The sequence below is a fragment of the Dromaius novaehollandiae genome, chromosome 12 (genome assembly GCF_036370855.1).
Source record: "Dromaius novaehollandiae isolate bDroNov1 chromosome 12, bDroNov1.hap1, whole genome shotgun sequence".
In the NCBI taxonomy this organism is placed as follows: Eukaryota; Metazoa; Chordata; class Aves; order Casuariiformes; family Dromaiidae; genus Dromaius; species Dromaius novaehollandiae.
The window spans coordinates 1,207,920-1,233,625 of record NC_088109.1 but is presented as its reverse complement, the minus strand read 5'-3'; the positions used below and the strand labels follow the sequence as shown (position 1 = coordinate 1,233,625).

At 52.6% G+C, this 25,706-nt stretch overlaps 2 protein-coding genes across 6 annotated transcripts in view; both read right to left on the bottom strand.

Moving 5' to 3' along the window:
• RNF123 (ring finger protein 123) overlaps positions 1-13,253 on the bottom strand; it is a 62,246-nt gene extending 48,993 nt beyond the window's left edge. The window contains exons 1-11 of one of the 5 annotated variants that reach the window (XM_026106611.2): positions 12,778-13,253; positions 10,030-10,222; positions 8,909-8,993; positions 6,280-6,359; positions 5,338-5,435; positions 4,089-4,143; positions 3,667-3,752; positions 2,774-2,860; positions 2,184-2,251; positions 1,196-1,321; positions 354-468 (exon numbers count right to left, since the gene is read on the bottom strand). In XM_026106611.2, the coding sequence (XP_025962396.1) occupies positions 354-468; positions 1,196-1,321; positions 2,184-2,251; positions 2,774-2,860; positions 3,667-3,752; positions 4,089-4,143; positions 5,338-5,435; positions 6,280-6,359; positions 8,909-8,993; positions 10,030-10,111 (882 nt within the window). In that variant the 5' untranslated portion in view covers positions 10,112-10,222; positions 12,778-13,253. Of the gene's footprint in view, positions 1-353; positions 469-1,195; positions 1,322-2,183; positions 2,252-2,773; positions 2,861-3,666; positions 3,753-4,088; positions 4,144-5,337; positions 5,436-6,279; positions 6,360-8,908; positions 8,994-10,029; positions 10,228-11,202; positions 12,356-12,406; positions 12,470-12,581 lie in introns of those variants that run through there. The other 4 variants (XM_026106612.2, XM_026106610.2, XM_064518588.1 and 1 more) reach the window with 4 other exon arrangements.
• A 7,765-nt stretch (positions 13,254-21,018) lies between these two features.
• LOC135329619 (uncharacterized) lies at positions 21,019-25,269 on the bottom strand. Its single transcript, XM_064518548.1, has 11 exons — positions 25,219-25,269; positions 24,954-25,110; positions 24,405-24,640; positions 23,928-24,217; positions 23,367-23,479; positions 23,133-23,244; positions 22,716-22,848; positions 22,246-22,383; positions 21,693-21,772; positions 21,356-21,481; positions 21,019-21,122 (listed from the first exon to the last, which is right to left on the bottom strand). Exons 1-11 carry the CDS (start codon positions 25,267-25,269, stop codon positions 21,032-21,034), a joined length of 1,527 nt encoding a protein of 508 aa, XP_064374618.1. The 3' UTR covers positions 21,019-21,031.
• Between the last annotated feature and the right edge of the window lie 437 nt (positions 25,270-25,706).

The following is a 25,706-nucleotide window of genomic DNA, read 5'->3' as shown; positions in this document are numbered from 1 at the left end:
GGACACCCAGTAAAAAGTTCAGGCTATGGACGAGTTTCTTGCATGGCTGCAAAATCAAATTTAGCAGTTCTGACCCCAACAAACATGACCCCTTGCACACAGGGAAGAAGCTTTACAGAACTGAGAATGACAAGGTGCAATATGATTAGACCTAGCCCTCAGGACGGAACCACTAGGAATCCCATCTTGCAGGCTGAAGAGCTCCAGGGATGTGCACGCCCCATGCAAAAGCTTACAAGTGTTCAGACTCCCAGGTATATGGAAACATCTGAGCTGTCAGCATGTGCTGAGAAGTGCAGAACCACATTTCCCAGCACAGTGCGTCACAGACCTGCCCAACAACACTAGCCTACCGTCACGTCTATCCCGAGATGGATCACGTTCTTCAGGTAGCCTAACAGCTTGCGAGCCTTCACCAGATCTGCAACAGGAGGATCTTGCAAGGGGCGGTAGCCTTCCACTGGATAGGTAGGCAAGTGTTAAGGTAAAATTCAATCTGATCCTTTCAGGTCTTCCTCTGTTCATGCAAGAAAAGAGAGCATATCTCTACTTTACTTTATACTCACGTGCACCTTGGCCACAGTTCACACCACAGTACATTTCCAAATGGCTGACAAGCCACAAGTTCTTTCCCCCACTTCTTCAATATTGCAAGCAGCAAATATTTCAGACCACACTTGTGCTCTCATCAGAAACACTGACAGAAGCCTCCACTACAGCTAATCAATAGGCACATTCGGGACTGCTCTGACAGGAGGTGCAGGTCCCAGTTTACACCTAGGAAAGCAGCAGGCAACCCTCCTGCCATGTCAGAGGTCCTGTGCGGCTGGGAGGCAGAACAGACCCCAGGCCAGAAGGCTTAGAAGCACAGCTGCATTAGGAGAGAAGAGATCTTGGCAGGATCTGAGCGCCTGGGAACAGGCAGCCCCCTGCTACTGCATTAACTGTCGATTCAGAGCAGGAAGTAAATCTCATTTTAGAAACTGTCAGGGGTTGGCAACGCTGCTCACGAGCCCTGCAGTTCTGCTCCAGCTGAGGGATGTCTGATTCTTCTCTCCTTGATCCTACTTTGAGCAAAAGTGCCATGAGAAGAAAGTGGATTGCGCTCAGGTATGTATTCCCTACAGCTTCCAAAGATGGTCTCAGGACCGGCTCTTTCCCCTTCAAACCTCCTCTCCCTGCAGCCAAAGGATATCGGAGTGGACGGCTGCCGAAGTTAAAAGCAACGGACTCTTTGAACGAGAGGCTGATCGCAGGGAAGTAAGCCATTCCAGCACCTCTTGTGATGTTATCAAAAGCGGTTCCCAGAGATATGCCATTCCTGGAAGAAGGAAAACCCACAAGATTTTAGCCACACTAGGAGGGTTTTGAGGTCACCTGGGTAATCCAGGTATTTTTCTGTTTCCCTCCCAGCAGCCTGCCAACAGGGACACATCAGTCACACCTCTGCTCACTCTTGACCTGGCACATAAGCAAACATCTCAGCTTTGCTGAGTGAGTTCCCTGGAAGTACATTTTCATATGATGGCACAGGAAGGCTCTGGAGTCTACACAATATGCAGAGCCCCATTCAGCTCCATGGACAACCCAGATCCTTAAGAGATATCTGACCAGCAAGATGTTTTAAAGAGGTGACATTTTTGGCTTAATCTGTTTGAGATCAATGGAAATAGAAGAATATTGTTCTCAGTCTACTCTTCTCTTCTCTAAAAGAAGCCAACAAGCATCTGACAGTTTTTAACTCAGGATGACTTATTTCAGGTTGCAGTTTAGGGTCCAGAAACAATTCTTATTTAGACTGCGCACTGGAGACGGAGCTTGGAGATTTATCAGCCTCTCCACAACTCTCCGTGGGTCTAGAATAGGCAAAGCCTACACTGGCCACAGAAGCAATCAGTGTGGCTCAGCTAACTGTGGAGATGCCCTCCCCTCCAAAATCCTAGGAAATGACACAAACTTAGCAGCTTGAGCATCTTTCTGCCAACTGCTCTCACCTAAACTTAGGAGATTCAGCAACCCCTTTACATCGCTTCTGAACACAAAGCAGACAAGCAAAGACAGGAACTAAAGGAATTTAAAGGGGAGAGGGCAGAAGTAGGGCCTAACAACCTGCTGAGTAGTGAGGAAACCTTTATATTACACACAGCCATCAGCACAGCAGGGAACTAGGCAAAGTTGCTTACAAGCAGAAAGCAATGGTGCCCTCATCAAGGTCTATCAGACAGCTGACGATGTCACCTGCTGCCCAAGACTGCAGAAAAAGGAGAAAAAAGGTTAGACATTTATCCAGATTGTTCCCATACCAGAAGGAAGACTGCAACCCAGCCAACCTTTTGTGATTTAGGGTGGAAAGAGGGACAGCTCCTTCTCATAGCAGCTCATGTAGCATTTTCTGGCACTTCTGAGAGCTGCACATAAGTCATTAGTTGGGATACTCTTTCCCTCCAGCATCAGGATCAGACTTATATTTCCCTCAACACTGCACTATCCTTTGATGTGCTACAAAGAACCCAAGCCCTCCAGAGACGAACAGCAGCACTGTGCTGGGAACCAGTCTGTTGGGGCTACTAAACAAAGCACCCACAGAGCATGTCCGGCACCTGTTTGGTACAAATCAGTGCTGGCACCTAGCCTCTCCAATAGCCAATTGAAGCAGACTGAACAGCTCAAGGGTATTTCACAGCGCCCAGCAGAATCCAGCCAGTGAAAGGAGCTACCCGCTTTCTTCTCTTCACTATATACCCATCTCTCTCTTCCCTGGATGATTACTCACTTTGCCATAGTTGGTAGTAGTCACGTTCCACTTGCGCACCCTGTTTCCATCATAAGCGTATGAATCTGGTGTATCTCCAACTCCTTCCTGCACCAAAGCATAAAAGAGGAGACTCAGACTTGACCAAGCGTAGAGCCACAAACAGAGGATCCCTCTCACTACAAAAAGCAGCTTCACAGGGGGGCCAGCAGACAGGGAGAGCAGCCAACAGCACTCGTGCTCTGCCTGGGCAAAGCCCTTATGCTACAAATGAAACCAACAGCCTATGATTTTTGCTTCAGAGAAATATACCATTCTCTATTTATTACTGGGTCAGAAGAAGAATGCCGGCATATTTCATTTCCAACTTCTGCCAAAGCAGCCCTCCAGGATGCCCTTCATCTCTCCTCTCAAGCAGTGGGGAGTGGCAAGTTAGTGAAACTCTGTAGCTGACATGCCTTAATCACAATAAATATGAATAAATAAATCACACATCCCATCCAGTGCCTGGGAAGAGTTGAGCTGGGCCTGCCTCTCCTAGACAAGAAGCTCTGTAGCACTGGCTGCTGAGGGTCACCCTCAGACAAGCTGCCTGCATTGCAGGCCTGCATGCTCTCTGGAGAAGATGCAAGCCAAAAAGCAACACATAAATGCAGCAGTGGCTACGTGCAGCAAAAGCACAGCGACATACCCAACTTGCATGGCTTTCGCATTACGCACCAGTCTGCGAACACAAACCAGAGAGTCTAGTACAGATCTGCTAGTTAGCAGCAGACTTGGCATTTCCACTGCACATGGTGGGTACAGCACACCAGCAGGGCGGGAGCACGCGGCCAACGTGGTGCTCCAGACCGACCCGAAAAGCAGTGGAGGAGCACAGAGTAGCCATGTGCTGTGTGCAGCAGTTCCAGTACCTCCTGATTAAATCTGCAGCTGAGCGTACACCAGCCAATCTGCATGAGTCCTTGGGAGGAGATGAGCACCTCGTAGATCCATTTCCCTGGAAATGGAAGAGAGGTGCCACACACTAAATCCATGCCACCCGGCCCACTGTTAGAGAAGCAGCATCTGGCACTGCCCTCACAGAAAAGAACGTGACACACAAAGGGGTTTCGGGAATTCCCTGGCATTCCCCTCCCAACCTCTTCACTCTGGCCTCACACAATCCTCTGTCCTTCCAACTTCCTGGAAAAGATAGTGGATGAACTGGGGAAAAAGGGGATCTAGATCTGGAACTGTAGCACATTTAAGATTTCCTGAGTGCTCTAGTTGCGTAATTCTATGCACATTCTTTCTCGGGCCTTTTTCTCAAAGCATTACCTGTTTATCTGCTTACCTTTATACACGCATGTCGTGGCCCTGATGGAGCCGAAGTTACTGTGGCCAATCACCTGGACCAACAAACAAAAGATTTTTAAAGGTAGACAAAAAAGGCAGCTTTGCCCAGCCCTACCCATTCCCTCCATCCTAGGCCTCAAAAAACCATGACAGAATGAAGAAGTATTCACAGCGCAGAGCACAGGGAAGAGGTGTGACATCTTCCTCATCCCAGCAGCTGCAGGCAGAGCTGACAGGCCCTGGGAACCATCCAAGGTCCTCCCAACAGCTCATCTGTGCTTGGTAAATCCCAGTGAAGCGTTGCAGCACAGCGGCAGCACAAGGCCCACATGGTAACACACAGGTTCCCAGTGAATCGTGACAGTATACAAAAGTAACTATTATTTAGGAAAGATAGCTGAATCCCAGACAAGTTAAAACAAAATTATAGATTCAGTATGTCCAGAGTAAAGCCCAGGACGAGCAGGTATTTAACACGCTGCACAGATACACTGTTAACTCCTGACTCTCTCAAACTTAGGACAGACCATGAGGAAAAGATGAAAGTAGCAACAGTGAATTCACAGGCAAGCCAGTCTGATCTGACGTGGGAGTAAGTTCCAGGTACAGCCAAGATAAGCAATAGTGTATGGTCAAAGGGAAATGGAAGATCAGAGCACTCTCCTCTGCTGAGGAGAGAAGGACACATGGATTAAAGCACAGTATGTGCTCACTGAGGGGTGAAAGGAGTGCAGCAATTGCTGAAGCAGGAAAGGATTCCTGTAGTGATACTGATTCTCTGTAGGAGGAATAAAAGCTAAGGAGCGAGCAGGGAACTCAACAGAAATGAAGGAGAAAGGAACATGTCAAAACAGCAGTGGGGCCTGGCCTCATCCTTAGCCTCTCACCACTGTTAAAGAAGACTAGAAGGAAGGAAGGAATAGGCAGTCTGCTGGAGGGAGGCACAGGAAAGCTGTCTGCTGTCCCTTCCCCTACTTAGCCAAGCTCTTCAGTGAGCTGCAGGTCCAGTGAACACTCCCCCTTTCTCACAGCTCCACTCAGAGCTTGTTAAGACTAAGGGGTACTGCTAGACCTGTTCCCACCGGGGAGCCCATGTCCTCCAGGAACCCTCAGCTTCCTGGGTCGACTCCATTTAACAACGTGCTCCAAAGTCAGTGACAGGGATCTGGTATGAAGAACAAACTGAGAAGCCCAAAGTGCTTTTAGTCCCACATGACCATTTCCTACTGCATCAGCATCACACTCACCCCAAGTAAGTCATCATCAACCAGCAGGAGACCCTCAAAACCGCTTGTGTGGTCCAACACCACAGTAGAGGGACCAAGCCGGCCCTCTGCTACCTGATCTGAAAGAAGAGTTGCAGGAAAACCTGTTAGGGAAAGTTGTGCAGGATTTAACAGTACACCTGATGAGTGCCACCAGCTAGACTACAACAGCACCTGAATACTACAGTGGAAGAAGACTAAAATAATGCTACCCACAGGCCACAGCAATCTCAGGAAAGGAGACACTAGAGAGATTCAAAAGGAAGTTTTCACAACAATACATAAGGTCTTAGCTGTACAGCAGTCAGGTCATATGTTAAGTTTTCCACATCACCTGAAAAATTTAGTCCTGCAAAGTTCAAAGGCCAAACTAAACTCCGAGCCAAATGTTTGCCCAATGTATCACATAACAAGCCAGGCTCTGATTACAGGCAGCGAGAAAAAAATCTTCTTTTTAGAAGAAGAGCCAGATTGTATTCTGCCACATCTTAATTCATAAAGAGGAACAGATGCAAGCACGAATACAGGTAACAGCTTGAGGCCCAGAAGAAACACCCCGGGGGGAAGCAGTTCATAGGAATCATCAACGAGCCTCTGCCTTTCCCAGTGAGAATAGTACTCCACAACTGGTCACAGCAAGGGCTTAGCCCATCATTGTCAGTAAAATATCTTCAATATTTGCCCCCAAACCGTTTTGAAAGCAACCAGTCAATAGCTGGCCTGGCAATATGCCTCTTCCAGCTACAAGCAGATCTACTTCAGGGATAGCCGATGAGCAGGCAGGATTTAAAGAGACGATAAATGAGAGCACAGAAGGGCAGAACAATGCTCACTCAGGAAACTGCCTTTCACAAAACAACTTGTCCTCCCAGTAAGGCAGCACACGAGGAAGCACAAACTGGACAAACACTCAATATCTCCTACCTTGACTGTCTTCAGAGCCGTTTTCCTCTGAGAGCAATCGGTCAAGGTGCTCCTGCAGGTTCTGGAACGTCAGATGCTTTCTAGGGAATAAACATGCAGAGGAGCTTTTCTGAAAACTCTGTTCTCCAAGTTTTAAAGAGTTTCAGCCCATTCATGTCAGTCAGCACTGTCCTGCGCTGCTGGATGTGAACCAGAAAGTTCTGTTTATCCATGTTTCCTGTCATTAATCTGAGCATGCTGGGGCAACGGATGAACCAAGGACAAAAAACTGTGTGAACAAGCAAACTAGTTAACAAAGGTTCTTAAAGTCTTCAAGCTGCTCAGGAGTATTTTGTGACAGTCAGGAAACTAACAAGCCTGTCATTTCAACAGCTACAGACCAGGACTTTACTGCAGTCAATGCTGTACAACCACAGCATAAGTCAGGATTATTTCTTTTCCTAAAGTACCTTGTAATATGAAACAAGAGAGAAGAACATACCAGCAGCTGTAGTAGGTCAGACAAAGGTTGATCTAGCTCAGCATCCTCTCTCTGACTACAGCCAAAACCATTTTCTCTTTATGCTTTTTGTACTGAAGAAGTCTCTTCTTTCGTGCACCCTCTCTAGGCCACTGTTTTAGAGATCTTCCTCATATCGTGTCCCCCACCCACATCACCAGTTCCCTCTTTTTAAGGCTAAGTTTACTTAGCTGTTCCTTGTACAGGAGCCATTCCAGACTTGCGACTATTACTCTTCTCCAAGGCTTTTGCAGCTCTAAAATATCCTTTTGAAGTTGGTGAGACCAGAACCACACATTACTCAAGATGAGGGCAAACCACTAATTCCTTCAGCAGCACAATGATCTTCTCTGCCCCACATCCCTTTCCTAAGAATTCCTAACTTACTTTTTTTTTCTGACTTACTAAAGATTTAGATTTCTGTTTTCCCACAATCTCACTCCTAAGCAGTAACAATCAGCTCAAGATCTATCATTTTATGTGCAAAGTTGGGGCTAGTCCCCTTTCAATGCATCACTTCCCATTTCCCTGCACTGAGTTTCACTGACCATTTCACTATCCAGCCACTGTCTCACAGCCACCCTACATTTTCACTGTTCTAAATAACTTCATAACAGTAGCAAACTCTGCCACCTCATGCTCACCCCCTTTTCAAGTCACTTAAGGATACAGGCCACAACACAGATTACACTGCAGGATTTCCCTTTACTGTGAGAGTTACTAGTTACTCCTATGCCTGCTTCCCACTTCTAAAGTCACCTGTGGAACAACCTTCCCCCTCCTCCAGGCCTAGAGGTTTCCCTAAAACATTATGGTGAGAGACCTTCTGAAAGCCTGCTGGATGTGAAGATGCACGGAAGTGGAATCAAAGAAGCAATTTTGTCTGGCGTGAGAAGTGCTGGCTTCAACAAAGTAACTTAACCAACAGCTAGCATGGAGAAGTTCTAGAAGGGGGTGAGAGCAGCATAAGACAGCTAGACAGATCTGCAGCAAGCTCGCCTGTGAGGAATTTAGGCCTCCAAAGACAAGATAACATACTATAAAACTTGCTCCCATATTGCAAATTTTATTTTCAAGACCTACTTGACTGCTGCTGGGCTTTCTACCAAATAGTCAAGTCCAGGGAGGAAGATAGAAAGGAGGAGGAAAAAAAAAAAAAAAAGAGAAGACCAGTCCAACAAACTATCAGTTCTGTGCTTTCAAGCCATTAATCAGTGGGCAAAGAAACAGAAGTATTGATAACCCAGACTGGGCAAATGGAATATTCCAAGGCCTGCTGGCAGGAGAGCTTGTGGCAAAGTAATAGGACCCACTTTTGCCCCCCCCACAAAACATTAGCTCACCAAGAAGACCAAGAGCTATTTTTAGCAGCTCTAAGCGCACATTTGAGCTGGCAGTAGCTAAGTATAGCCCATGGAATGTGACCCCAGCCGCTCTGCAGTGCGGTTGGTCAGCAGGAGCTACACGCTCGTCTCATTCTTACAACACTTTTATTTGTGCTGAACCTGTCTGACTTGCCTCTGGAGAAACAGCTAAATGCAAGGGAAATTTTTCCCAGCCAAAGCTACAAGTTTCTTGGCTACAAGTTTCTTGGCTACAAGGTGAAGGAGAATTGAAAACAAATAGAAAAAGCACAGACACTAAGCAGGAACTTTGCATTTCTTTTCCTTTGCTGGCTCCTAGTAACAAAAGTACCAACAGTTACACAGCCTGAGAAATGTATGGTATTCGATACGTCAGTAATAACCTTGCAGGGCACTGATGACCTAGTTTTCATTACTGCACCTAAAACCTGTGCATTTTGTGCTCCTATTTACCTTTACAAGTAGAGGAGGAACAGGAATGATAAGGTCAATGCCTGCTTGTCTGCTTATTGCAAAAGTACTGCCTAGTGATTAAATACATGAGCTTTTACACAGAAGTTTTTGAAGAATCCTTCCTAGGAAGCCCTGCAATTTGAACAGGCCATTGAACAGTAGGACTAGAGAGTCATTTCTGCAACACGGCACTGCTGTGCTTTTAAGCAAGATCATTGCGTGGCACTAAAAGATCTCTCCTTTCACCACAGTATTGCATATCTGGGGACTAATACAGCATCACTTGCCATCTAACAAATGAGAAGTCCAGTACCTGTAAGCAGCTGCAGGCTGGATCCCATCAGCATTGGTGAAGATGCGATGCAGATAATCATTCAGCAGCCTGCTGTTCACAATCCCTTGTGAAAAACAGAAGCAAAATAAGCTTTGGGAGTTAAAGGTAAACTCAGAAACATTAATTTTAGGAACAAGGAAGAAACTGATAACTGAGAAATGATGTTCAAGTCTGCAGATCACCACAGTGAAAAATGCAGCTTCAGGAAGTCACTCATCGTTTCACTGTCTTCACTAGCAGCCCTAGAGTCCAGCATTGTTGGCCACATCTCCAAGGCAAGGGCTCTTTCTGATTTGAGCTGCTCTCCTATAGCAAATGGGAGGCTATAAATTGGTCCTCATAGGTGGAACTACATTCTCGAGAATCCTGCAGGGTTACTTTCAGATCATGTAGACCTCAAAAGTTTGAGGTAGAAATCCAATTTCAGTTTAAAAAAAAAGAAGGAATTTTATCACTATTGCAATTCCTGATGTCATGTTCATACTCTGAACGTTTTATGTACCTCCATCTCTTAACTGTACTACAGAAGCTGCTGAGATAGAAGGGCTTGCAGGAGCATCTCATCTACTCTAACCCACAGCTTGCTCTAACGATGCATGCCTCATTTTAGCTTTCACTGTGCAAAACAATCCCTAGTATCATATTAATGCAGCTTAATTACTGGATGCCACAGAGCCCTCAAATACCAGATTCATGGTCTCATGAGCACACTTCTGCCAGACTGGTCAGTCCAAGAGAAAAGGGACTGCCTAACAGATGTCGACATGTCCCAGAAACGGATTAATCTGAGAACTAGAGAAGCTGTCCATGCGCTGGAAGGGGAACTACCCAAATCAGATGGCCAAAGACAGGCAACACCACCTCCGTGGCCTCAAGAGGCACTGCTGTGTGCTGAAGAAAGAGCACTGCAGCATGAGCTTCTGGTGGAGTTCCCAGTACTACAGGAATGGCCCTCCCAACAGCTTATCTCAGTTCAGGGGTTTACCCAGTTCCAGCCTCACCACACCCAGAAGGCAGCTGACCTAAAGAGAGGCAGGGGGTGTTTACCCCTCATCCACAACGGTCCTGCTTCTACATGGCATGCACAGGCCCCTCCCTACCTGTGAGCTTGGACTTCTCCGGCTCAGTGCTCAGCCTGTAGTTCTTCCTTGAGAAAGCAGTCCCAGCACCTCTTGATGTCATTCTTCACAGGCACCAATTCCCGAGTGGACATAAGACAGAGAGACACCTGGAACAAAGCTTCCTGGGGAGGATCCTGCCTTTACACTTCCCCCTTCTTGGAGTTAGATGCACCTGGACTGAACAACAGGGATATGCCAAACAGTAATCAGAGTCCTTGTACTAATGAGAACATCATACCAAGAGGCTGACCAAAGCAAGCTGCCAACCCTGCTCTCAATCCCACCTGTCCAACAGCTCAAAATCTTCTCAAAGTGGACAGATCAACCTACCAAATAAGGCATTAAGCCATACTCCAGCCAAACACACAGACTCCACACCAACCAAAGGCACAGACAGAACCAACCCAGACAACCAACACAGGCAACCTTTGCACTGAGTTTGAGCTAGAAGCACTGAGCTAGCACAGGATTACAGCAACCACCAGTGTCAAAGACAGCTGAAATCAGCAACCACGCTGCGTCTTTACACTTGTCCTGACAAGGCATTTCCACCTTCCTCTCCCACACTGTGTTCTTTAAGATAGGAATATGCATCTGGTTAATTTTCCTTTTAACAGATTGTTAGATTATTTAGCAAAGAAAGGAAGAAAGGAAGAAATGCAGATAAACCAGACTAAAAAAGAATACCACTGATTACAAAGCAAAAGACCCGGAGACCAACTGTTAGTTTTATAGGGACAAGATGGGATGCAGGTAGAAGTACATAGAAGGGTTTACAGGTGAAAACCTAGCACTAGACTGAAGAGTCACAATCTTTCCTAGTGTCACCAGAATACGAACAATGCTATCAGAGCCAGTGTGTCACATGCCAGGACAAAACAGGACTAAAGCAAAGCTGGTAGAGAAGAATTAATGCAAGTTGCCAGTTCTATCCAGCTTAAAAATGTTAGCTTATAGCCCTCTCCCATTTCTGATTATCCAGATAGCCAACCATCACTAGAAGTGTCCTTCAGTAGACAGCCTGAAAAAACACTTTGTGGCAAAAAGCAACAGAAAGGTACAACAGAAGCAACAACTGCAGGAACTAAATGCTTGCCACCAGTTTCACAGAACAGAAACTAAGGTGAACCCAAGAAAAGTCAGGGAACTTGCCAAGTGTTGTAAGCGCCACGGGAAATCCACTGACAGAAGATCACTTAAGCTCCAGCTTGACTTGAGATAGGATTTCTTAAAGCCTCTTTCCTCCAGAGCTACTCAGCCAACTAGTAACACAGGAACACTGTCTCACTTCCCTGGTACAGCACTACCAAGCAAAACGGCAGGAACAACGCAAGAAGCAGGCTGTATCAACATCTCTGAATGATTTGCATCAGATATTTAAAACAGCAAAGGAATAAAACAGCCTGAGAGTACAGCACAACCACCACCAGTGCTCAGCCTCGTACAAGATACACTGGCTGGCAGCGTTGCCCTTGCCAGGGATTTTTTTCCATTGAAGTGGATGCTGCTTGCAACAGGCCAGAGACACGGCAGCGCAAGGGGACACGCATCTGCCCCTGCACCACTCTGCTTCGTGATTCACTGCTTTAATGCAAATCCAGCCCCATCAGATCCAGCAAACATGCCTGGCTCTGAGTTTAGCCATGGGTTAAACTCCGTTCCCTTGCCAAAGGAAAGCAGCTTCCAGCAAAAGGGCAGAATAAACAACACAGATGAAGCCAGATCTTAAACTGTGCCAACACAAGACAGGCAACAAGGGTCGGAAGCTGGATCAGCAAACATGGTTTTGTCCAGTAGCTACCAACTGAGCCCTGTGGCTCTCCCCAGGCAAAAGGGGGTGAATGCAGCAGGGAAACAGCTCAGCTGCAAAGCTCACATACTCAGGTCAGAAAGCAGCTCTTCATTAATCACTAGTATTCATGTCAGCAGCTGGCTGGGGCACCCGCTACACCTGGCACCATCCCCCAAACCCAGGAACACCCTCAAACCCAGAAACACTCTCTACAGCTAGCAACATTCCCCAAAATCAGAAACAACCCCGAAACCCAGAACTCTCCCCTAAACCTGGTGGCACCCCCCAAAGCTGTCTGCACACCCTAAATCCAGAAACACCCCTAACCCCAGAAAATCACCTAAACTCAGCAAAAAACACCTCCCAACACACCCCCAAACGTGGCAGCATGCTCCAGACCCAGCAACACCCCTTAAACCTGGCTACATTCCCCAAATCCAGAAAGAAGTCTAAACCCAGAAATACCCCCCCAACCTGGCAACACGCCTTCCCCAAAACACCACCACACCAAAAAGCACCCCCTAAAATTCACAGCATTCCCCAAGCTGGCAACATCCCCTTCACCTGGCAGCATCTCCCAAACGCAGCAACACCCCAAACGCCCCCGAAAGATGGCAGCACCACCCCCAAGCCCGGCAACACCCCCACGCCCACACACACACCCCCCCCCCCAATTCCGGCAGCGCTCCCCGAAAAGGGCCGCACAGCGCGGCCCTGCCCCGGCCTCCCGCACCCCAACCTGCCACCGGGCCTCGGCCGGGGCACAGCCTCCCCGGCCCCCGCGGGCAGGGCAGCGCAGGGCCGGGGACAGGGCCGGGCACAGCGCCGCCACCGGGCCGGGCGGCAGGGCCGCCGCGCCGAGGGGCCGGGAGGGCTGCCCGGGGCCGGGAGGGCTGCCAGGGACCAGGACCGGGGCCGGGCGGCCCCTCACTCACCGCGGGGCCGGCCGCGCCGCTCACTGCCGCCGCCGCGCTACGGCGAGCCGCGAGGGCCATGGCGCGCAGGCGGCGCGCGCCGCCCGCGTTGCCGGGAGACGGGCGGCGGCCGCGGCCTGGGCCCCGCCGCCTCGGGCCCCGCCGCCGCCTCGGGCCCGGCCTCGCCGCCGCCCGCGCCTCGGCACCCCGCTGCCGAGCCGCCCCCGGGGCGCCGCGCTTCTCCGAGAGTCTCGGAAGCCCTTGAGGCGCGGCCCCAGCCGGCAGGGCTCGGCGCAACCCCCGCGGGGCTCAGGGCCGCCGAGGGAACCCCTGCCGCCCCCACGCACCGGGGCCGCTCCCGGGGCCGGGACAGCAGGGTCCCGGGGGCACGGCCACGTCCCGCGCTGGCCTCCGTGAGGCCTCAGCGCCGCAGGCCACAGCTTCAGGGGAGCTCTCTGCAGAAATGCTTGAGTAACGGGGAGCCACGGCCCTGGCGCCTGCGGGAGCCTTTGGGCAGGCGCATGGGAGAGGAGAGGCAGAGACCCCGGGGTGCGGAGCGGGGCTCACAGCGCCGGGGCGGGGTGGGCAGGCTGGAGGAGCAACCCCAAGCAGTGAACGAGTCCTTCCTTTCACAGCGATCTGGAAAGCAAGTAGTGCAGGGGCACGAAGTCTTCCTTCTGTGGGAGTCCCCCCGCAACCGTGCAGAGACCAGGAAGAGGAGGTAGGTTGGCTGCAGGGACCTTGCTGAGGACTTTTAAAGACAAAGAGCCTGGTTTGATGCCTAAAGGAGGATGGCCCCATCCTGTCCCGTCCTGTCCAGTATGCTGTAATGTAATCTATGTCCAGATGCTGTAATGTCCTACAAGGTCCAGCTGCCTGGTCTGCCCAGGGTGGGCAGAGGGGCTGGGAGGAGACAATGGGGCTGCATGGCAGTGCTGAGCATGGCGATAGCAGCGTAGCTGGCCTCGTACCTAGGTGCTGATGGGGCTGTACACTCCTCGGAGGCCCTCCAGTGCTCGTTTTGTCCCAGAGGGAGCTTTCCAGACTGTCCTTACACTCACTGTACCGACCACAGAAAGGGAAGAAGCAGGGCCCCTGGAAAGGCCCTTCAATCCTGCCATTTCTGAAGTAACTCTGGGCACAGAGGCACTGCTTTCTGCTCCTGGGGCAATGCTGCTATCAAATGGACACGGGGCCGCTTTAAGCTCGGCTCCTTCGTTTGCTTACTGCCTTGAGCAAGCCCAGGAGTGTTCCTGCAGGGAAAGTGCGTGCCTGCGCTGCAGAAACAGACCTGCCTTCTGCAGCTGAAGCAAAACTGGCGCTCCTATGGGCAAGCCCCCTGCGGCCTGGCAACTCTTTCCTGATGGCAACTTCCTTGGCTCAAAATGAAATCATTCCCAGCTATGGAAGATCACAGCATGGGGAAGACATTGTCCAAATCCTGCCCTGAAACATGCCTTTTCATACTCAGTTTAAACCCTCTCTCCTTACAGTCTTGATGGCAAAATTGAAGAATATGTGCTCCATCCCTTCTAATTGATGTCATTATGATGGTTATGTTGTTATTAACACAAAAACATTTGCTGTGCAAATAGAGGGGCTGGTCTGGTTCTTGGCCATCTCTGTGATGGAGGAAGCTGTAGAGGACGGGGATCGAGCCTGGCACAACCCTCTGGGTTCAGGACAATTCTTTGGGCTCTGACTCCTGGCTCTCCCGAATACAAAGGAGAATCGCGTAGTTACTAGTGGTGCATGGTGCTGCTACTCCAGTAGCAGGCAGCTGTCCTTCCTCTTCCTCACTGGGCCCTGGAAGTGGCATATGCCTGGCTTTTGAACCAGCTGTGGAGGAGCAGGCTTGGAGGGCTGGGGACCCCAGGAAAGGGCTGCTGGCTGCCCCAGAGGTGGGGAGCAGGGGACTGCGTCCTGTTGCGGGCTTGTCTGAGCCCGTGAATCCCGCAGCAAGCATGCGTGATAGAAGGCAGGTCCAAGGTCTTCAGCTGCTGGGAGGCCTGGGGCCTCTTGCTGAGGCTGGGGCAGGGGAAGACGGCATCCTTTTCTGCAGGAGGAGTGCGCGGGTGGAGGATGTGTGTCGCCAAGTAAAGGAGGTGCAGGAGGAAGTCAGCAGAGCACAGCCTCAGAGATGACAGAGAGAGATGGACTGGATCTTCCCCAAGACCCTGCAGCTTCAGGAACCTAACCCCCCAACCGTCCCAAATGAAGGGCAGGCAGCTGGTGCGTTTTAGAGTGGGAAATGGAGACTCCCATGATGGCAAAGGCTGGAAGGTGGTGACTTCCGGCAACAAGAGGATGGCTCCTGCTCTCCCTGCAGGAACGGAGGGCAACAAGAAGGGATAGCAGCAGCAAAAAGGAAGACTTGGGGATATGTGGGCCCATTGCTGAATGGGGCAAGGGATCTGAAGAGAAGGGGCACAGAAGAAGCCGAGGTACTCAAGGCCTTCTTCCCTCAGGTCGTTACTGGTCAGACAGGTCTTCAGAAATCCCAGGGCACTGGTACCAGTGGGAAAGTCTGGAGCAAAGACGCCTTACCCTTGGTGGAGGAGGATCAGGTTTGGGAAGAGTTAAACCAACTGGACATACGCAAGTCCATGGGACCTGACAGGATGCACCCACGAGTGCTGAGGGAGCTGGCCGATGTCATTGTGAGGCCACTCTCGATTATGTTTGAAAGGTTGTGGCGACTGAAGGAGGTTCCTGAGGCCTGGAAGAAAGCAAATGTCCCTCCTGTCTTCAAGAAGGGCAAGAAGAAGGATCTGGGGAACTACAGGCCAGTCAGACTCACCTCATTCCCTGGGAAGGTCATGGAGCAGCTTATCCTGGAAGCCATTTCCAAATATTTTAAGAACAAGAGGTGATCAGGAGTAGTCAGCATGGCTTCACACAGGGGAAATTATGCCTGACAACCCCGATAGCCTTCTATGATGAGGTGGCTGGCTTGGTGGATGAGGGGAGAGCAGTGGATGTTGTTCATCTTGACCTTAGTAAGACTTCTGACACTGTCTCCTGTGCCATCCTCATAGACAAGCTCACAAAGTAAGGGCTAGATGAGTGGGCAGTGAGGTAAAAAGCTGGCTGACCTGCCGGGCTCAGAGGGTTGTGATCAGCGGTACAGTCACTGAAGGTGTGCCCCAGGGTCGGTACTGTGGCCAATAGTGTTTAACCTCTTGATTAATGACTTGGACGATGAGGCAGAGGGCACCCTTGGCAAGTTTGGAGATGATACACAAGTGGGAGGAGTGGCTGATACACAGGATGGTTGTGCTACCCTTCAGAGAGACCGCAGTCCTGGAGCAAAGGGAGCAGGGCAGGCGCAGGGATGGGGGCCAGCTCCAGCCAGGAGCCCAGCTGGCCGTGCAGATCCGTGGCGGTGAGGCAGAGCTGAGGTCTGGCTGGGAGGTCAGCCTGCGTGTCAGGGACCAGGTCTGGATAATCGGGGCCCATGGTAAGGCACAGACATGGCTGCAAGCCAGCCGGAGCTGGAGCTCATGGACTGGAACAGCATGAATTACAGCATGAATTACAGAATAAGCATGGCCTGTCTTCCTTCCAAGGGGCATCTAGGTGCTGTGAGGAAGAAAGCTCTGCTCAAGACCCTCCAGAAACAGTTCACAGCAGAAGACAGTGACCCTCCAGAAACTACAGAGGAAGGGAAAAGCCCTGCAGGAGAAACAATTTCAGACATGCCAGTGTCACGTGAAATACAAGTGAGTGGTGTGGATCAGTGTCCTCTGGATCAGCTACAGTAAGGGCAGCTCCTGAATTAGTCTGGCTTTTTTTCAGAACAGATTTATGTGCTCCTGTGAATCAATGGAGACTTAATAGCCTATGTGCCTGGTGATATTCTGGGAGAAAACCACAGCTCCTGTGAGCCATAGCCACTCTTTCCTGCCTTGAAATCCCTGATCCTGGAAAAGTGGATCTGCATGGGAAGAACATCAGCAGAAGTTGAGGAAAGACACAAAGTCTGCCTTGCTGAGCTGAACTGGAGAGTCAGGGCTTCCGTTAGAGTCTGAGGTGTCTTTTCTTTTGTGTCTTTGTCATTAGCCAGAGGGTTTTAGTGACCTGCAGGTTGCAGGCAGAACCTCTGTGTTATGGTAGAAAAACTGTCTCAGACATTTTTTCCTTCTCCAATCCATACTTTGTTTCTGAGCGAGCAGAAGAGCAAGACTTGATGCAGACTTTCTCAGATGTAACATTACTGCGTGGGTTGTTTGAAAAACGTGGAGTATTAGCAGGCTAGAAACTTTTATGAGGAGTAGATTCTTAACCTCATCGTGTCACTTTGCAGAAAGAAGGGGATTGCTGCGTGTGTGTGTTTGTGTGTGTTAAAAGCAGTGCTCCGATCCAGAAGGCACCATAATGTCCAGCTTTGCTCTTGGAAAGCGAGCCTGCCTTTCTGTTGTCTGATGTTCAGCTTGTCTGCAGCTTGGACTTTTTAGCAGATAGCCATACCCTGTTCTGTGGATAGCTTGGACCTTAACTGTCCTGTGACATGAGCCTTTCCTTGTAGAGCCAGCTTCCGTTCCAACCACGATAAACTTGCATCTGCTTGTCCCCTGAGGTCTGTGTTTATGTGCTCCTTGCACACACTTTTGGGGAAAAGGCCAGACAAGATGATTCTGGTGTGACCGACAAAGGAGAGGTCAGGTCCCTCAGGTCGTATGCATTGCTTCCAGACAGTGGGGCACCTCAGGCAGTTTCAGGCAGTGAGTTTCTCTGGTTTTCCCAGAAGGTGCAAGTGGGTGGGATGGTCTAAAGTTCCTTCCCCAGGGTGTTACTGTGAGGATTTCTGGATTGCTTTGCATGGCTCTGGAGGAAACAAACGCCAGGAAATGCCCTCATTTTTCTCTAGAAAACAATTTCATCCCTTTCCCCACTCTTTCTAGGCATCTGAGTCACTTAGGGGCATGAAAGCACCATGGACAAGAGAGCAGGAAACCCAGGAAGAGCTGTAGCCTCAAAATCTCCAGTAAATCTCAGACCCGCCAACCTTGTGCTCTGCGACTGCAGATATCAGTGAACTGAAACATCCGAATGACTTTCTCCTAAACAAGGTAAAATGTGCTTCTGTGAACACCATTCAGGTCAGGTCTGAGTCTTAGGGTGGAATTTTGCAGATGACTTCCCTAGGCAGAAATTCTTTGTCTGGTTTAAGGGCAAGGGGAATTGATTTGGTAACTTGACCACATGAGGCTCTTCCATTAAGGCTCTTCCTCTCCCTTCCTCCACCTATTTGCAAGCATGACTTCCCCGCTGGTGAACAGATGTGATATCCAGGTGATCCATACAAGCATATTTCTTTTCCTCTTTGCAGATGATTACACAGCAAAGTTGGCTTGCCCCAAGAAATGCATGTCCACAATTCAGAGCAGGAGCACAGCCAGTGCAAGCAAGGTAAGGAGCCTTCCCCTTGTACAGCTGGGATCCTGTACTGCGATATCACCAGTGATAAACGCGAAACAAAAAGAAGTCCCTTTTGCTGAGGAAATGAAGAAGGGGTGTTGGGGCAGTGACTCAACATTGCGTGAGCAGTTGTGTCCTCTACGCTGTCCGCATATGGTCTGGCGCATATGGTCTGGCGCAGATTGGTTGGGAACCCTTCCTCCTCCCGTGTTGTTGCAGCTCAGGGAGTTTGTCTTGGGATGGAAAGCTTATAGCAAGCTTGAAGAAAGCATTCAGCTTCTGCTTCTGAGGGTAAAATAGTTGTGTCCAGTGTGTTAGTCTTTTGGCTTGACTTGGGAGATGGAGAGGGTGATGCTCCTTTAATCATCTTAGCAGCCCTTCTTTGGACTTGCTCTAGTAGCTCCATATGTCTTTTACACTGGGCAGCCCAGAACTGGATGCACGCTCCAGGTGTGGCCTCACCAGGGCTGAGTAGAGGGCGAGAATCACCTCCCTTGACTTGCTGGCAATGCTCTTCCTAATGCACCCCAGCATATCATTGGCCTTCTTGTCCACAAGGCCACGTTATTGGCTCATGGTCAACTTGCTGTCCAGCAGGTCTCCCGTGTCCTTCTCTGCAGAGCTGCTTTCCAGTAGGTGGGCCTCCGGCCTGTCCTGGTGCATGGGATTATTTCTCCTTAGGTGCAGCATTCTGCACTTCCCTTTATTGAACTTGTGAGGTTCCCCTGTGCCCATCTCTCCAGCCTGTCCAGGTCCCTCTGAATGGCAGCACAGCCCTCTGGTGTATCAGCCACTCCTCCCAGTTTTGTGTCATCAGCAAACTTGCTGAGGGTGCACTCTGTCCCCTCATCGGGGTCACTGATGAAGAAGTTGAATAATATTGGACCCAGTATTGACACCTGGGGTGGAGCGCTAGCTACAGACCTCCAGCAAGACTTCATGCCACTGATCACACCCCTCTGAGCTCTGCCATTCAGCCAGTTTTCAGTTCGCTGCCTACTCACCTAGCCCACCTCACTGTCCACTCACCTAGCCCACACTTGCTCTGCGTGCCTATGAGGATGTTGCAGGAGACAGTGTCAAAAGCCTTGCTGAAGTCAAGGTAGACAACATCCACTGCTCTCCCCTCATCTACCCAGCCAGTCATTCCAGCATAGGGAGCTCTCAGACAAGTTCTCTTGGGCTCCTACGCTGGCCCTGCTATGCCTATTCCAGCCCCACAACAACTGCCTCTCTGCGCTTCCGCGCTCCTCACAAACTTGTGCATGTGAAGGGACCGGTAGGAGCCCGAGAGAACTTGTCCGTGAGCACTTGTTGCTGTGGGGGCCTGTTAATCAGGGTGGCCCTTCCTGTTGGAATCTGTTGTAGGCATGGTGTCAGTTTGTGAAGAAGGAGGAAGCGTACTGGGGCAATAGTTCGGTGGTTGGAATAGGAATGGCAAGGCAACGGTAGGGGCCCAAGAGAACGTGTCTGCAAGCACTTCTTTGTGGTTGAGCCATTTTTTCAGTGTCACATTTAGAGTGGAAATCAGTCAGTAGACATGGTGTCAGTGTGGGAGGAGGAAGGAAGAGCAGAGGGGAATTCTTGTGGGGCTGGGACAGGCATATGCCAAGGCAATGGTAGGGGCCCAGATGTACTAGTCTGTGAGCATTTCTTGGTGGTAGAGCTGACTCACGCACTCTGGCCCTGCCATACTGACTGTAGGCCCACCAGAATGGTCGCTCTGCCTTCCCCCTGAAGCGACATACTCACACCATGTCTACTGCCAGCATTGCACAAAGGAGAGAAGACCTTTGAAACAGCTCCCCCGCCACGCCTGTGCTTCCCCCTCTTCCCAACCTGACACCATGCCTGCTGGCCCATCCCCGCGAGAAAAGGGTTTTGGGCCAAAGTACTTGCTTGCCACGATGATGAAAAGGCATTCGCAGCCCAGGCCTCTTGAGCACCTCTACTGGTGCTGCAATGCCTGGAGCTGCCCCAGCACACCTGCACCTCTGCACTGCCTCTCTTTTCCCAGGTTGACACCATGCTGACAGGATGACTTCCAGAAGCAATGCAATCCTGGCCAAACTTCTCCCTTGCTGCCAGCACCAAGAAGTGCTCATACCAAGTTCTCTTGGGCCCTACACTAGCCCAGCCATGCCGAGTTCAGTCCCCAAACCACTGTGCCTCTGCGCTTCCACACTTATTCCACCTTGACACCGTCCCTGCTGGACGACTCACAACAGAAATGCCGTCCTGGCCGCTCTACTGCCTTGCCATGCCCACCAGCAAGTGCTCCCAGCCAAGGACTCTTTGGCCCTACACTGGCCCGCGCATGTGTGGCCACCCTCGCAATTACTGACCCTCTGCCCTTCCCCTCAAGCCACTCCACTCCTTGGCGAGGAAGCTGACGGAGTGCTGGGAGCTCTGGCATTCCTGTGTGGTGCCTCGGCCCTGGAGGTGCCAGAGTCTGGCTGGGGGTCTGCCCAGCCGTAATGCTGAGGGAGCAGGCTGCGGCCCATGCCAAGGAGTGGCTGCTGTCCCCCAGGGCCTGCCTGGAGGAGAGGTGCCAGTGCTTTGGACTGGGATGTGGTGAGCCAAAGACTTGGAGCCCCCAGAAGAGCTTGGCAGGATTTGGGCGGCTGAGTCACACACACTGTCCTCCCAAAACCTTTCCCTCGCCTCCTCTCTGGCGTGGCAGTCCCCAAGTCACCTGCTAGGGCATGGCCGGGGTGAGAGCTGCCCGGCAGAGGGGCTGCCCCACTCTCCTGGCTCCTGCCTGACCCTTTCCGTCCCCTCTGGAGCTGCCCTGCTGCCCCTTGCACTTTCACAGCCCACCAAAGAAAGGCTCACAGCAGCTCGGAAAGGCCCTTTATTTCCACGCATAAAAGCCATCTTGGTGGTAACTGCCCGGCACACGGTCCTGCTGCTCTCTCTTCTGGAGGTGGCGCATCACCAAAGCGCTGCGGGGTTCAGGAAGAGGATGTTGTGCCACTGGAGACGTTGCTGGAAATGTCATGGTGCACCCCCACCCCCCACCCCCTTGGAGTGGGCGGGATGTGTGAGGCCAGGCCAGGCTCCAAGGCTGCTTCTGTGCTTCTCCAGGCGGGGCTGGAGAAGACCCTCTTTCCCCAGGGCCATGGCAGGAAGGGCATTGCGGAAAGGGGGGAACGCGCCTGGGTTGCCAGGTATTTACCGGCGCCGCTCCTCCTCCACCATCAGCCTCCGTTGGTTTCGTTCCACCCTTTCCTTCCACCTGTCCCGAAGAACTTTGTAGGAAGTCAGAAGCTGCACATTCTGCTTTGCTTGCGCGGACGCTTGCCTGCAATAGGAGTGGCAAAGTCCTGCTCCCGCTCTCCCGGGAGCCTTCCGGCCCCCCCAGCCCCTGCAAACCCACGTCGGCAGAAAGCCGGGGCTGTCGTAGGTTGTGTCCTGGAGCTGAGGGATTTGGGGTCCTGGCACCTGCAGGGGGGTCAGAGCCCCTCGCCTGCGCCAGGCCCTGGCTCTGAGCTTGCGCGCCCACGCACGCTTACCGTTGGGGGGGCCTCCCCGGCATGTCAGTGTCTGGGCGACGACGCTGCTCGAGGGCGTATTGCAGCTCCACTAGTGTGATCTGTTTTGCAAGGAGAAGAAGAAATGGTTTCAGCATGGAGGGGTGAATGGGCGAGACAGCACTGGGCTGCAGGGGAGGCACCTAGTCCTTGTAGAGCCAGACTCAGGCTACACAAGGAGCTGATACAATGGGCTACCAGAGCGGAGCCCCTGCGGCTCTGCCGCCGGCACATCTGGGGCCAAGGGGCTCAAGGCAGCTGCCCCCGAGAGCTGGTTTCTGGCTCGAAGGCAGGCACCGCAGGCAGAGGTTGCCCAGTGGGGAGGCATCCCCCGCCAGCTGCCCTCGCTGCAGCGCCTGGCTCCTTCTGGGCCCGCTTCTGGCTGCAGCCGTCTCCCTCCTCGGAAGGGGTGGGCCAGCTTGGGCGCAGCTCCTCGGAGGCAGCCGTCCGCCTGGGCCCTGGCTGCCTGCAAGGCTCCGCCGCCCTGGACGTGGGAAAGGCCCTTTTGCAGAGGGCCCTCAAAGGCATCCCGTACCTGGGCCTGACGCCGGGCCTCTTTCTCCAGTGCGGCCTGCTGTTCCTCCCACGATGCTTGGTGCTGCCTCTGCTCCTCTTTCAAGAGGGAGACGTGGGCAGCTCTTCCAAACCTCTGCGTGGGAGGGCAGGCTGCATCCTGCGGGGCCGCGGAAAGGCAAGAGTATTAGTCTTGTCTGTCTGGGCAGGGATTCTGGGCAGGGGCGTGTTGGCGCTGGCTTTCCACCCGCTCTCCCGCCCCTTGTCTTGAGCCTCGCCACCGTCACTCTTTTGCGGGATTTTCGGCAGAAGGCAGGCTGAAAAAGCTGTTGTACAAGCAGTGCCTAACTACGCCCAAAAGTAGCACCCAAAGAGGCCACCGACGGCTCCAGTGGCTACGTGCTGAGGGCCCTTTCCGGAGGGAGTCTCATAGGCCGGGGCTTTCCTACGAGTGGGTGAGATGCCAGGATTACCCAGAGCCCCATCACGCACCTGTGCTGCACCCCTGGGAGTGGCGCCGGCACGGCCACGCCGAGGTCCGGCGGGAGGGTGCGGGAGGTATTGCACGCCAACGTGCTTCCCCGGGGAGGTGCCCGGGATGGGGGCCGTCTGGTTCACAGGGGTCCTGAGGAGACACCACAGGGCGCGTTAGCACAAGGGCAGGAGGTGTTTGCTAAGAAGGATTTGCCTTCAGCTCCCCAAAAGGGCGTGACATGACCCTGGAGGAAAACAAGGGCAACGTGAGGCTCTCCCGCAAACTGGCGCATGCTTGGCATCCAGCAAGCAGGCAGCCTTTGCTGGACATGTGTCAGGAGGCCTTTTGAGTCCCTGGGGCCGGCGTGTCCAAAGGGGACGTCTCCCCTGCGCAGGTCCCAGTGTGCCCCTCAGCCCTTCCGCCAAGGCTCTCACCTGGCAGCAGGCTTGCTCTCCATGCCTTGCCGCCTCGCGCCTTCCCCCCACTTTGGCAGCACGGGGAGAGAAAGCTCCTCGCGGTGCGGCAGGAGCTTGCCAGGACGCCTCTCTGGAAGGAGGAAACAAGGAAGCTCTTGAGAGCAGCCGCTTGCGGAGTGCATTTTTACCTGGCTGCTGTCACCCAGCGTGGGACAGGGACCCAGCCGGGTCAGGAGGCATCTCTTCCCTGACCTTTGCTGCTCCTGACGGCCCCAAGCTCTTCTTCCAGCTCCTGCTCCTTCTCCTGTGGGCAGCCGGCGGGGGCAGCCTGGGCCTCCACGCTGCCTTGCACAGCAAGCTGAAACCTGGAAACCAAAAGACAAGCCAGCTTTGAAGGAAGGGCATTGTCTCCCCTTTGCAGCTTGCGGACACGGATCCTCCTCACTGCTGCCGGAGTCCTTCTTGCATCCCCCCTCCTCTGTGTCCGTGCACAGCTCTTTGGGAGCTGGTTTTTGGCACTCTCCCCCAAAAGACAGAAGGCGTAGCCTAAATGCCTCTCTGTGTGCAGTCCCTGCTCTCTGATGGGAAGGAGGGCAGGCTGGGCATGAGAAACGCAGTCACGGTTCCCGCTCACTCCAGGCAAAGACACGTGTGAGAAGCCCAAAGTGAGCTTTAGTGAAGCGGGAACCAGTCACTGTGTGAGTTATTCCCAACTCCATGCTGAGTGTCAAGCCCTGGCGGTGCACGGTGCCGAGCAGCAGCCAGGAAGCCGCCTGCTCGGTTAGCCAAGGGCTGCAAAGGAAAGGCACTCACCTCGGGAACACATGCAGAGGGCTAGGCCGGGTCCCCAGGGCAGCAGGTGTGCCGGAGATGGAGAGATCTATCGTAGGCAGTCTCTGCAATGTAACACAGACCCATTGGGAGGCTTCCAAGGCAGCTCTCGCCTTGCTGCTGAAGGCAGCAGAGCATTCTCCTGCCACAAGAGGAGGCCGCCTCTCCAAAGCCTCCTCTAAGCTCTCTGCCGAGAACATTAGCCCCTCATGCCGGTGCGGAGAAGCTGCACAGCAAAGAACAGAGCTCGGCTGATAACACTGCCAGGCTTTCTGTAGGGGCAAGGGGCAAGAAACTCAGGAGGCGCTCGCTCTCTTTGCTCCTGGAGAAGGCTGTGGGGGCAAGCACTGGGGAAGGCGTTTCAGTAGGCTGCCACGTCCCGGCTGGCCAACACACATCAGGTCGCTCGTCCTTCCATAGGATTCCCAAAGAAATTGCAGGGAAAGCGGAGCAACTTACACTGCAGGGGTCCGCCAGCCACCGGGTGCAGCGGGCATAAAAGCTCATGTGCACTTTGTCTTCCTGGCAAGTCAGAACGCCGACGTCCCTGAAGGCAAAGGCGACCTTCTCTTTGTTGCGCACGTGCGCAGAGAACAAGCGGATGGTCTCTTGCACGCAGTCTTCCACCACGCGCCTCGAGAAGGAGGTGGCCAGGGACAGCTGCCGGTACTTCAGCGGCTTGATCTTCACGTTGTCTACACGGGAGAGGAACAACACCACTGCCACAGCAGGCCAACTTTCCATTGTTGGGCCATCAAGAGAGGCGAGTGGCACGGAGGCAGTTGTTAGGGCAGTTCAAAAAGAGAGAGAGAGCCTGACTGTGTGCAAGCACTATTCTGTAGTACAAACACCTAGAGAAAAGGTCCTTCTCGGAAAGAGCTCTCTGCAGGGCGATGGAGCTGGACATCGCTACTTCTGCCTGCCCCTCCCAAAGAGCAGGGAGCAGCCACCCCCTGCCCCACAGGTGATGTGGCAAGGGGAAGCAGAGGGTGGCCGCTGCCAACTCACCAGGCAGAGTCACTTTGGGATGCTGGAGCCTCTGCAGCCAGACCATGTCCATTTCCAGCTGGAACACAGGCCTTCGAACTGTCAGCACGTCGTCTTTGCCAGGGCGCAGTGGCTCTCGGACCGTGCAGAAGGTGCCGAGCCCCGCTAGCAGCACACCCTGCACACAGCAAAGACACAAAGGCCCACGAGGAAGGCTTTTGGCGAGGGAAAAAGTGCTGTTTGTCGGAGCGTGGGAACGCTGCTCTGTGCCCTCTCTGCTGCTGACGTGCAAGGGGCACTTGGGGAAGGCTTTAGAGAAGAGCCACGTTCTCCGCATTGTCCCTCACCCTCCTTGAGAGGTTCACTAACGTCCCTCAGCTAGAGAAGATCCCCGGGGTTTCCAGCAGCCCTGGCACAGAGCCCTGTCTCTCTGCGCGGTCTTTAGTGGGGGGCCGCAGGGGAGCGGGGAGCCCTGGGACGTGCCAGATGCTGTCTCACACTAGAGCTGCACGGGGTTTCTCTCCCGGCTGGCCAAAAAGCTGCTGTGCAGCAGGCGGGCCAGGTGTGGTGTGCAGCTGTGGGGCTGGGGGAAGGAAGGCTTGCTCCCGGGCACCCAGGGCTCCCTGGACAGCCAAAACCCTCCAGGACACCAGCCCACCTTGTCCTGCATCAGCTCTTCCAGGATGTAATTGGACACGGCGTCCCAAATAGCAATAATCTCTGGAAAGCAAGGGAAACACATGTCAGGCCCAGCCCTCTGGGACAGGGCACCCC

Coding starts and splice junctions, on each gene's coding strand:
- LOC135329619 (XM_064518548.1), bottom strand. CDS start 25,269: ATGCGGAGAACGTGGCTCTTCTCTAAAGCCTTCCCCAAGTGCCCCTTG. Junction 24,641..24,953: donor TCCCAAAGTGACTCTGCCTG/GTGAGTTGGCAG, acceptor TCTCCCGTGTAG/ACAACGTGAAGATCAAGCCG. Junction 21,482..21,692: donor CCGGGGAGGCCCCCCCAACG/GTAAGCGTGCGT, acceptor CTCCTATTGCAG/GCAAGCGTCCGCGCAAGCAA.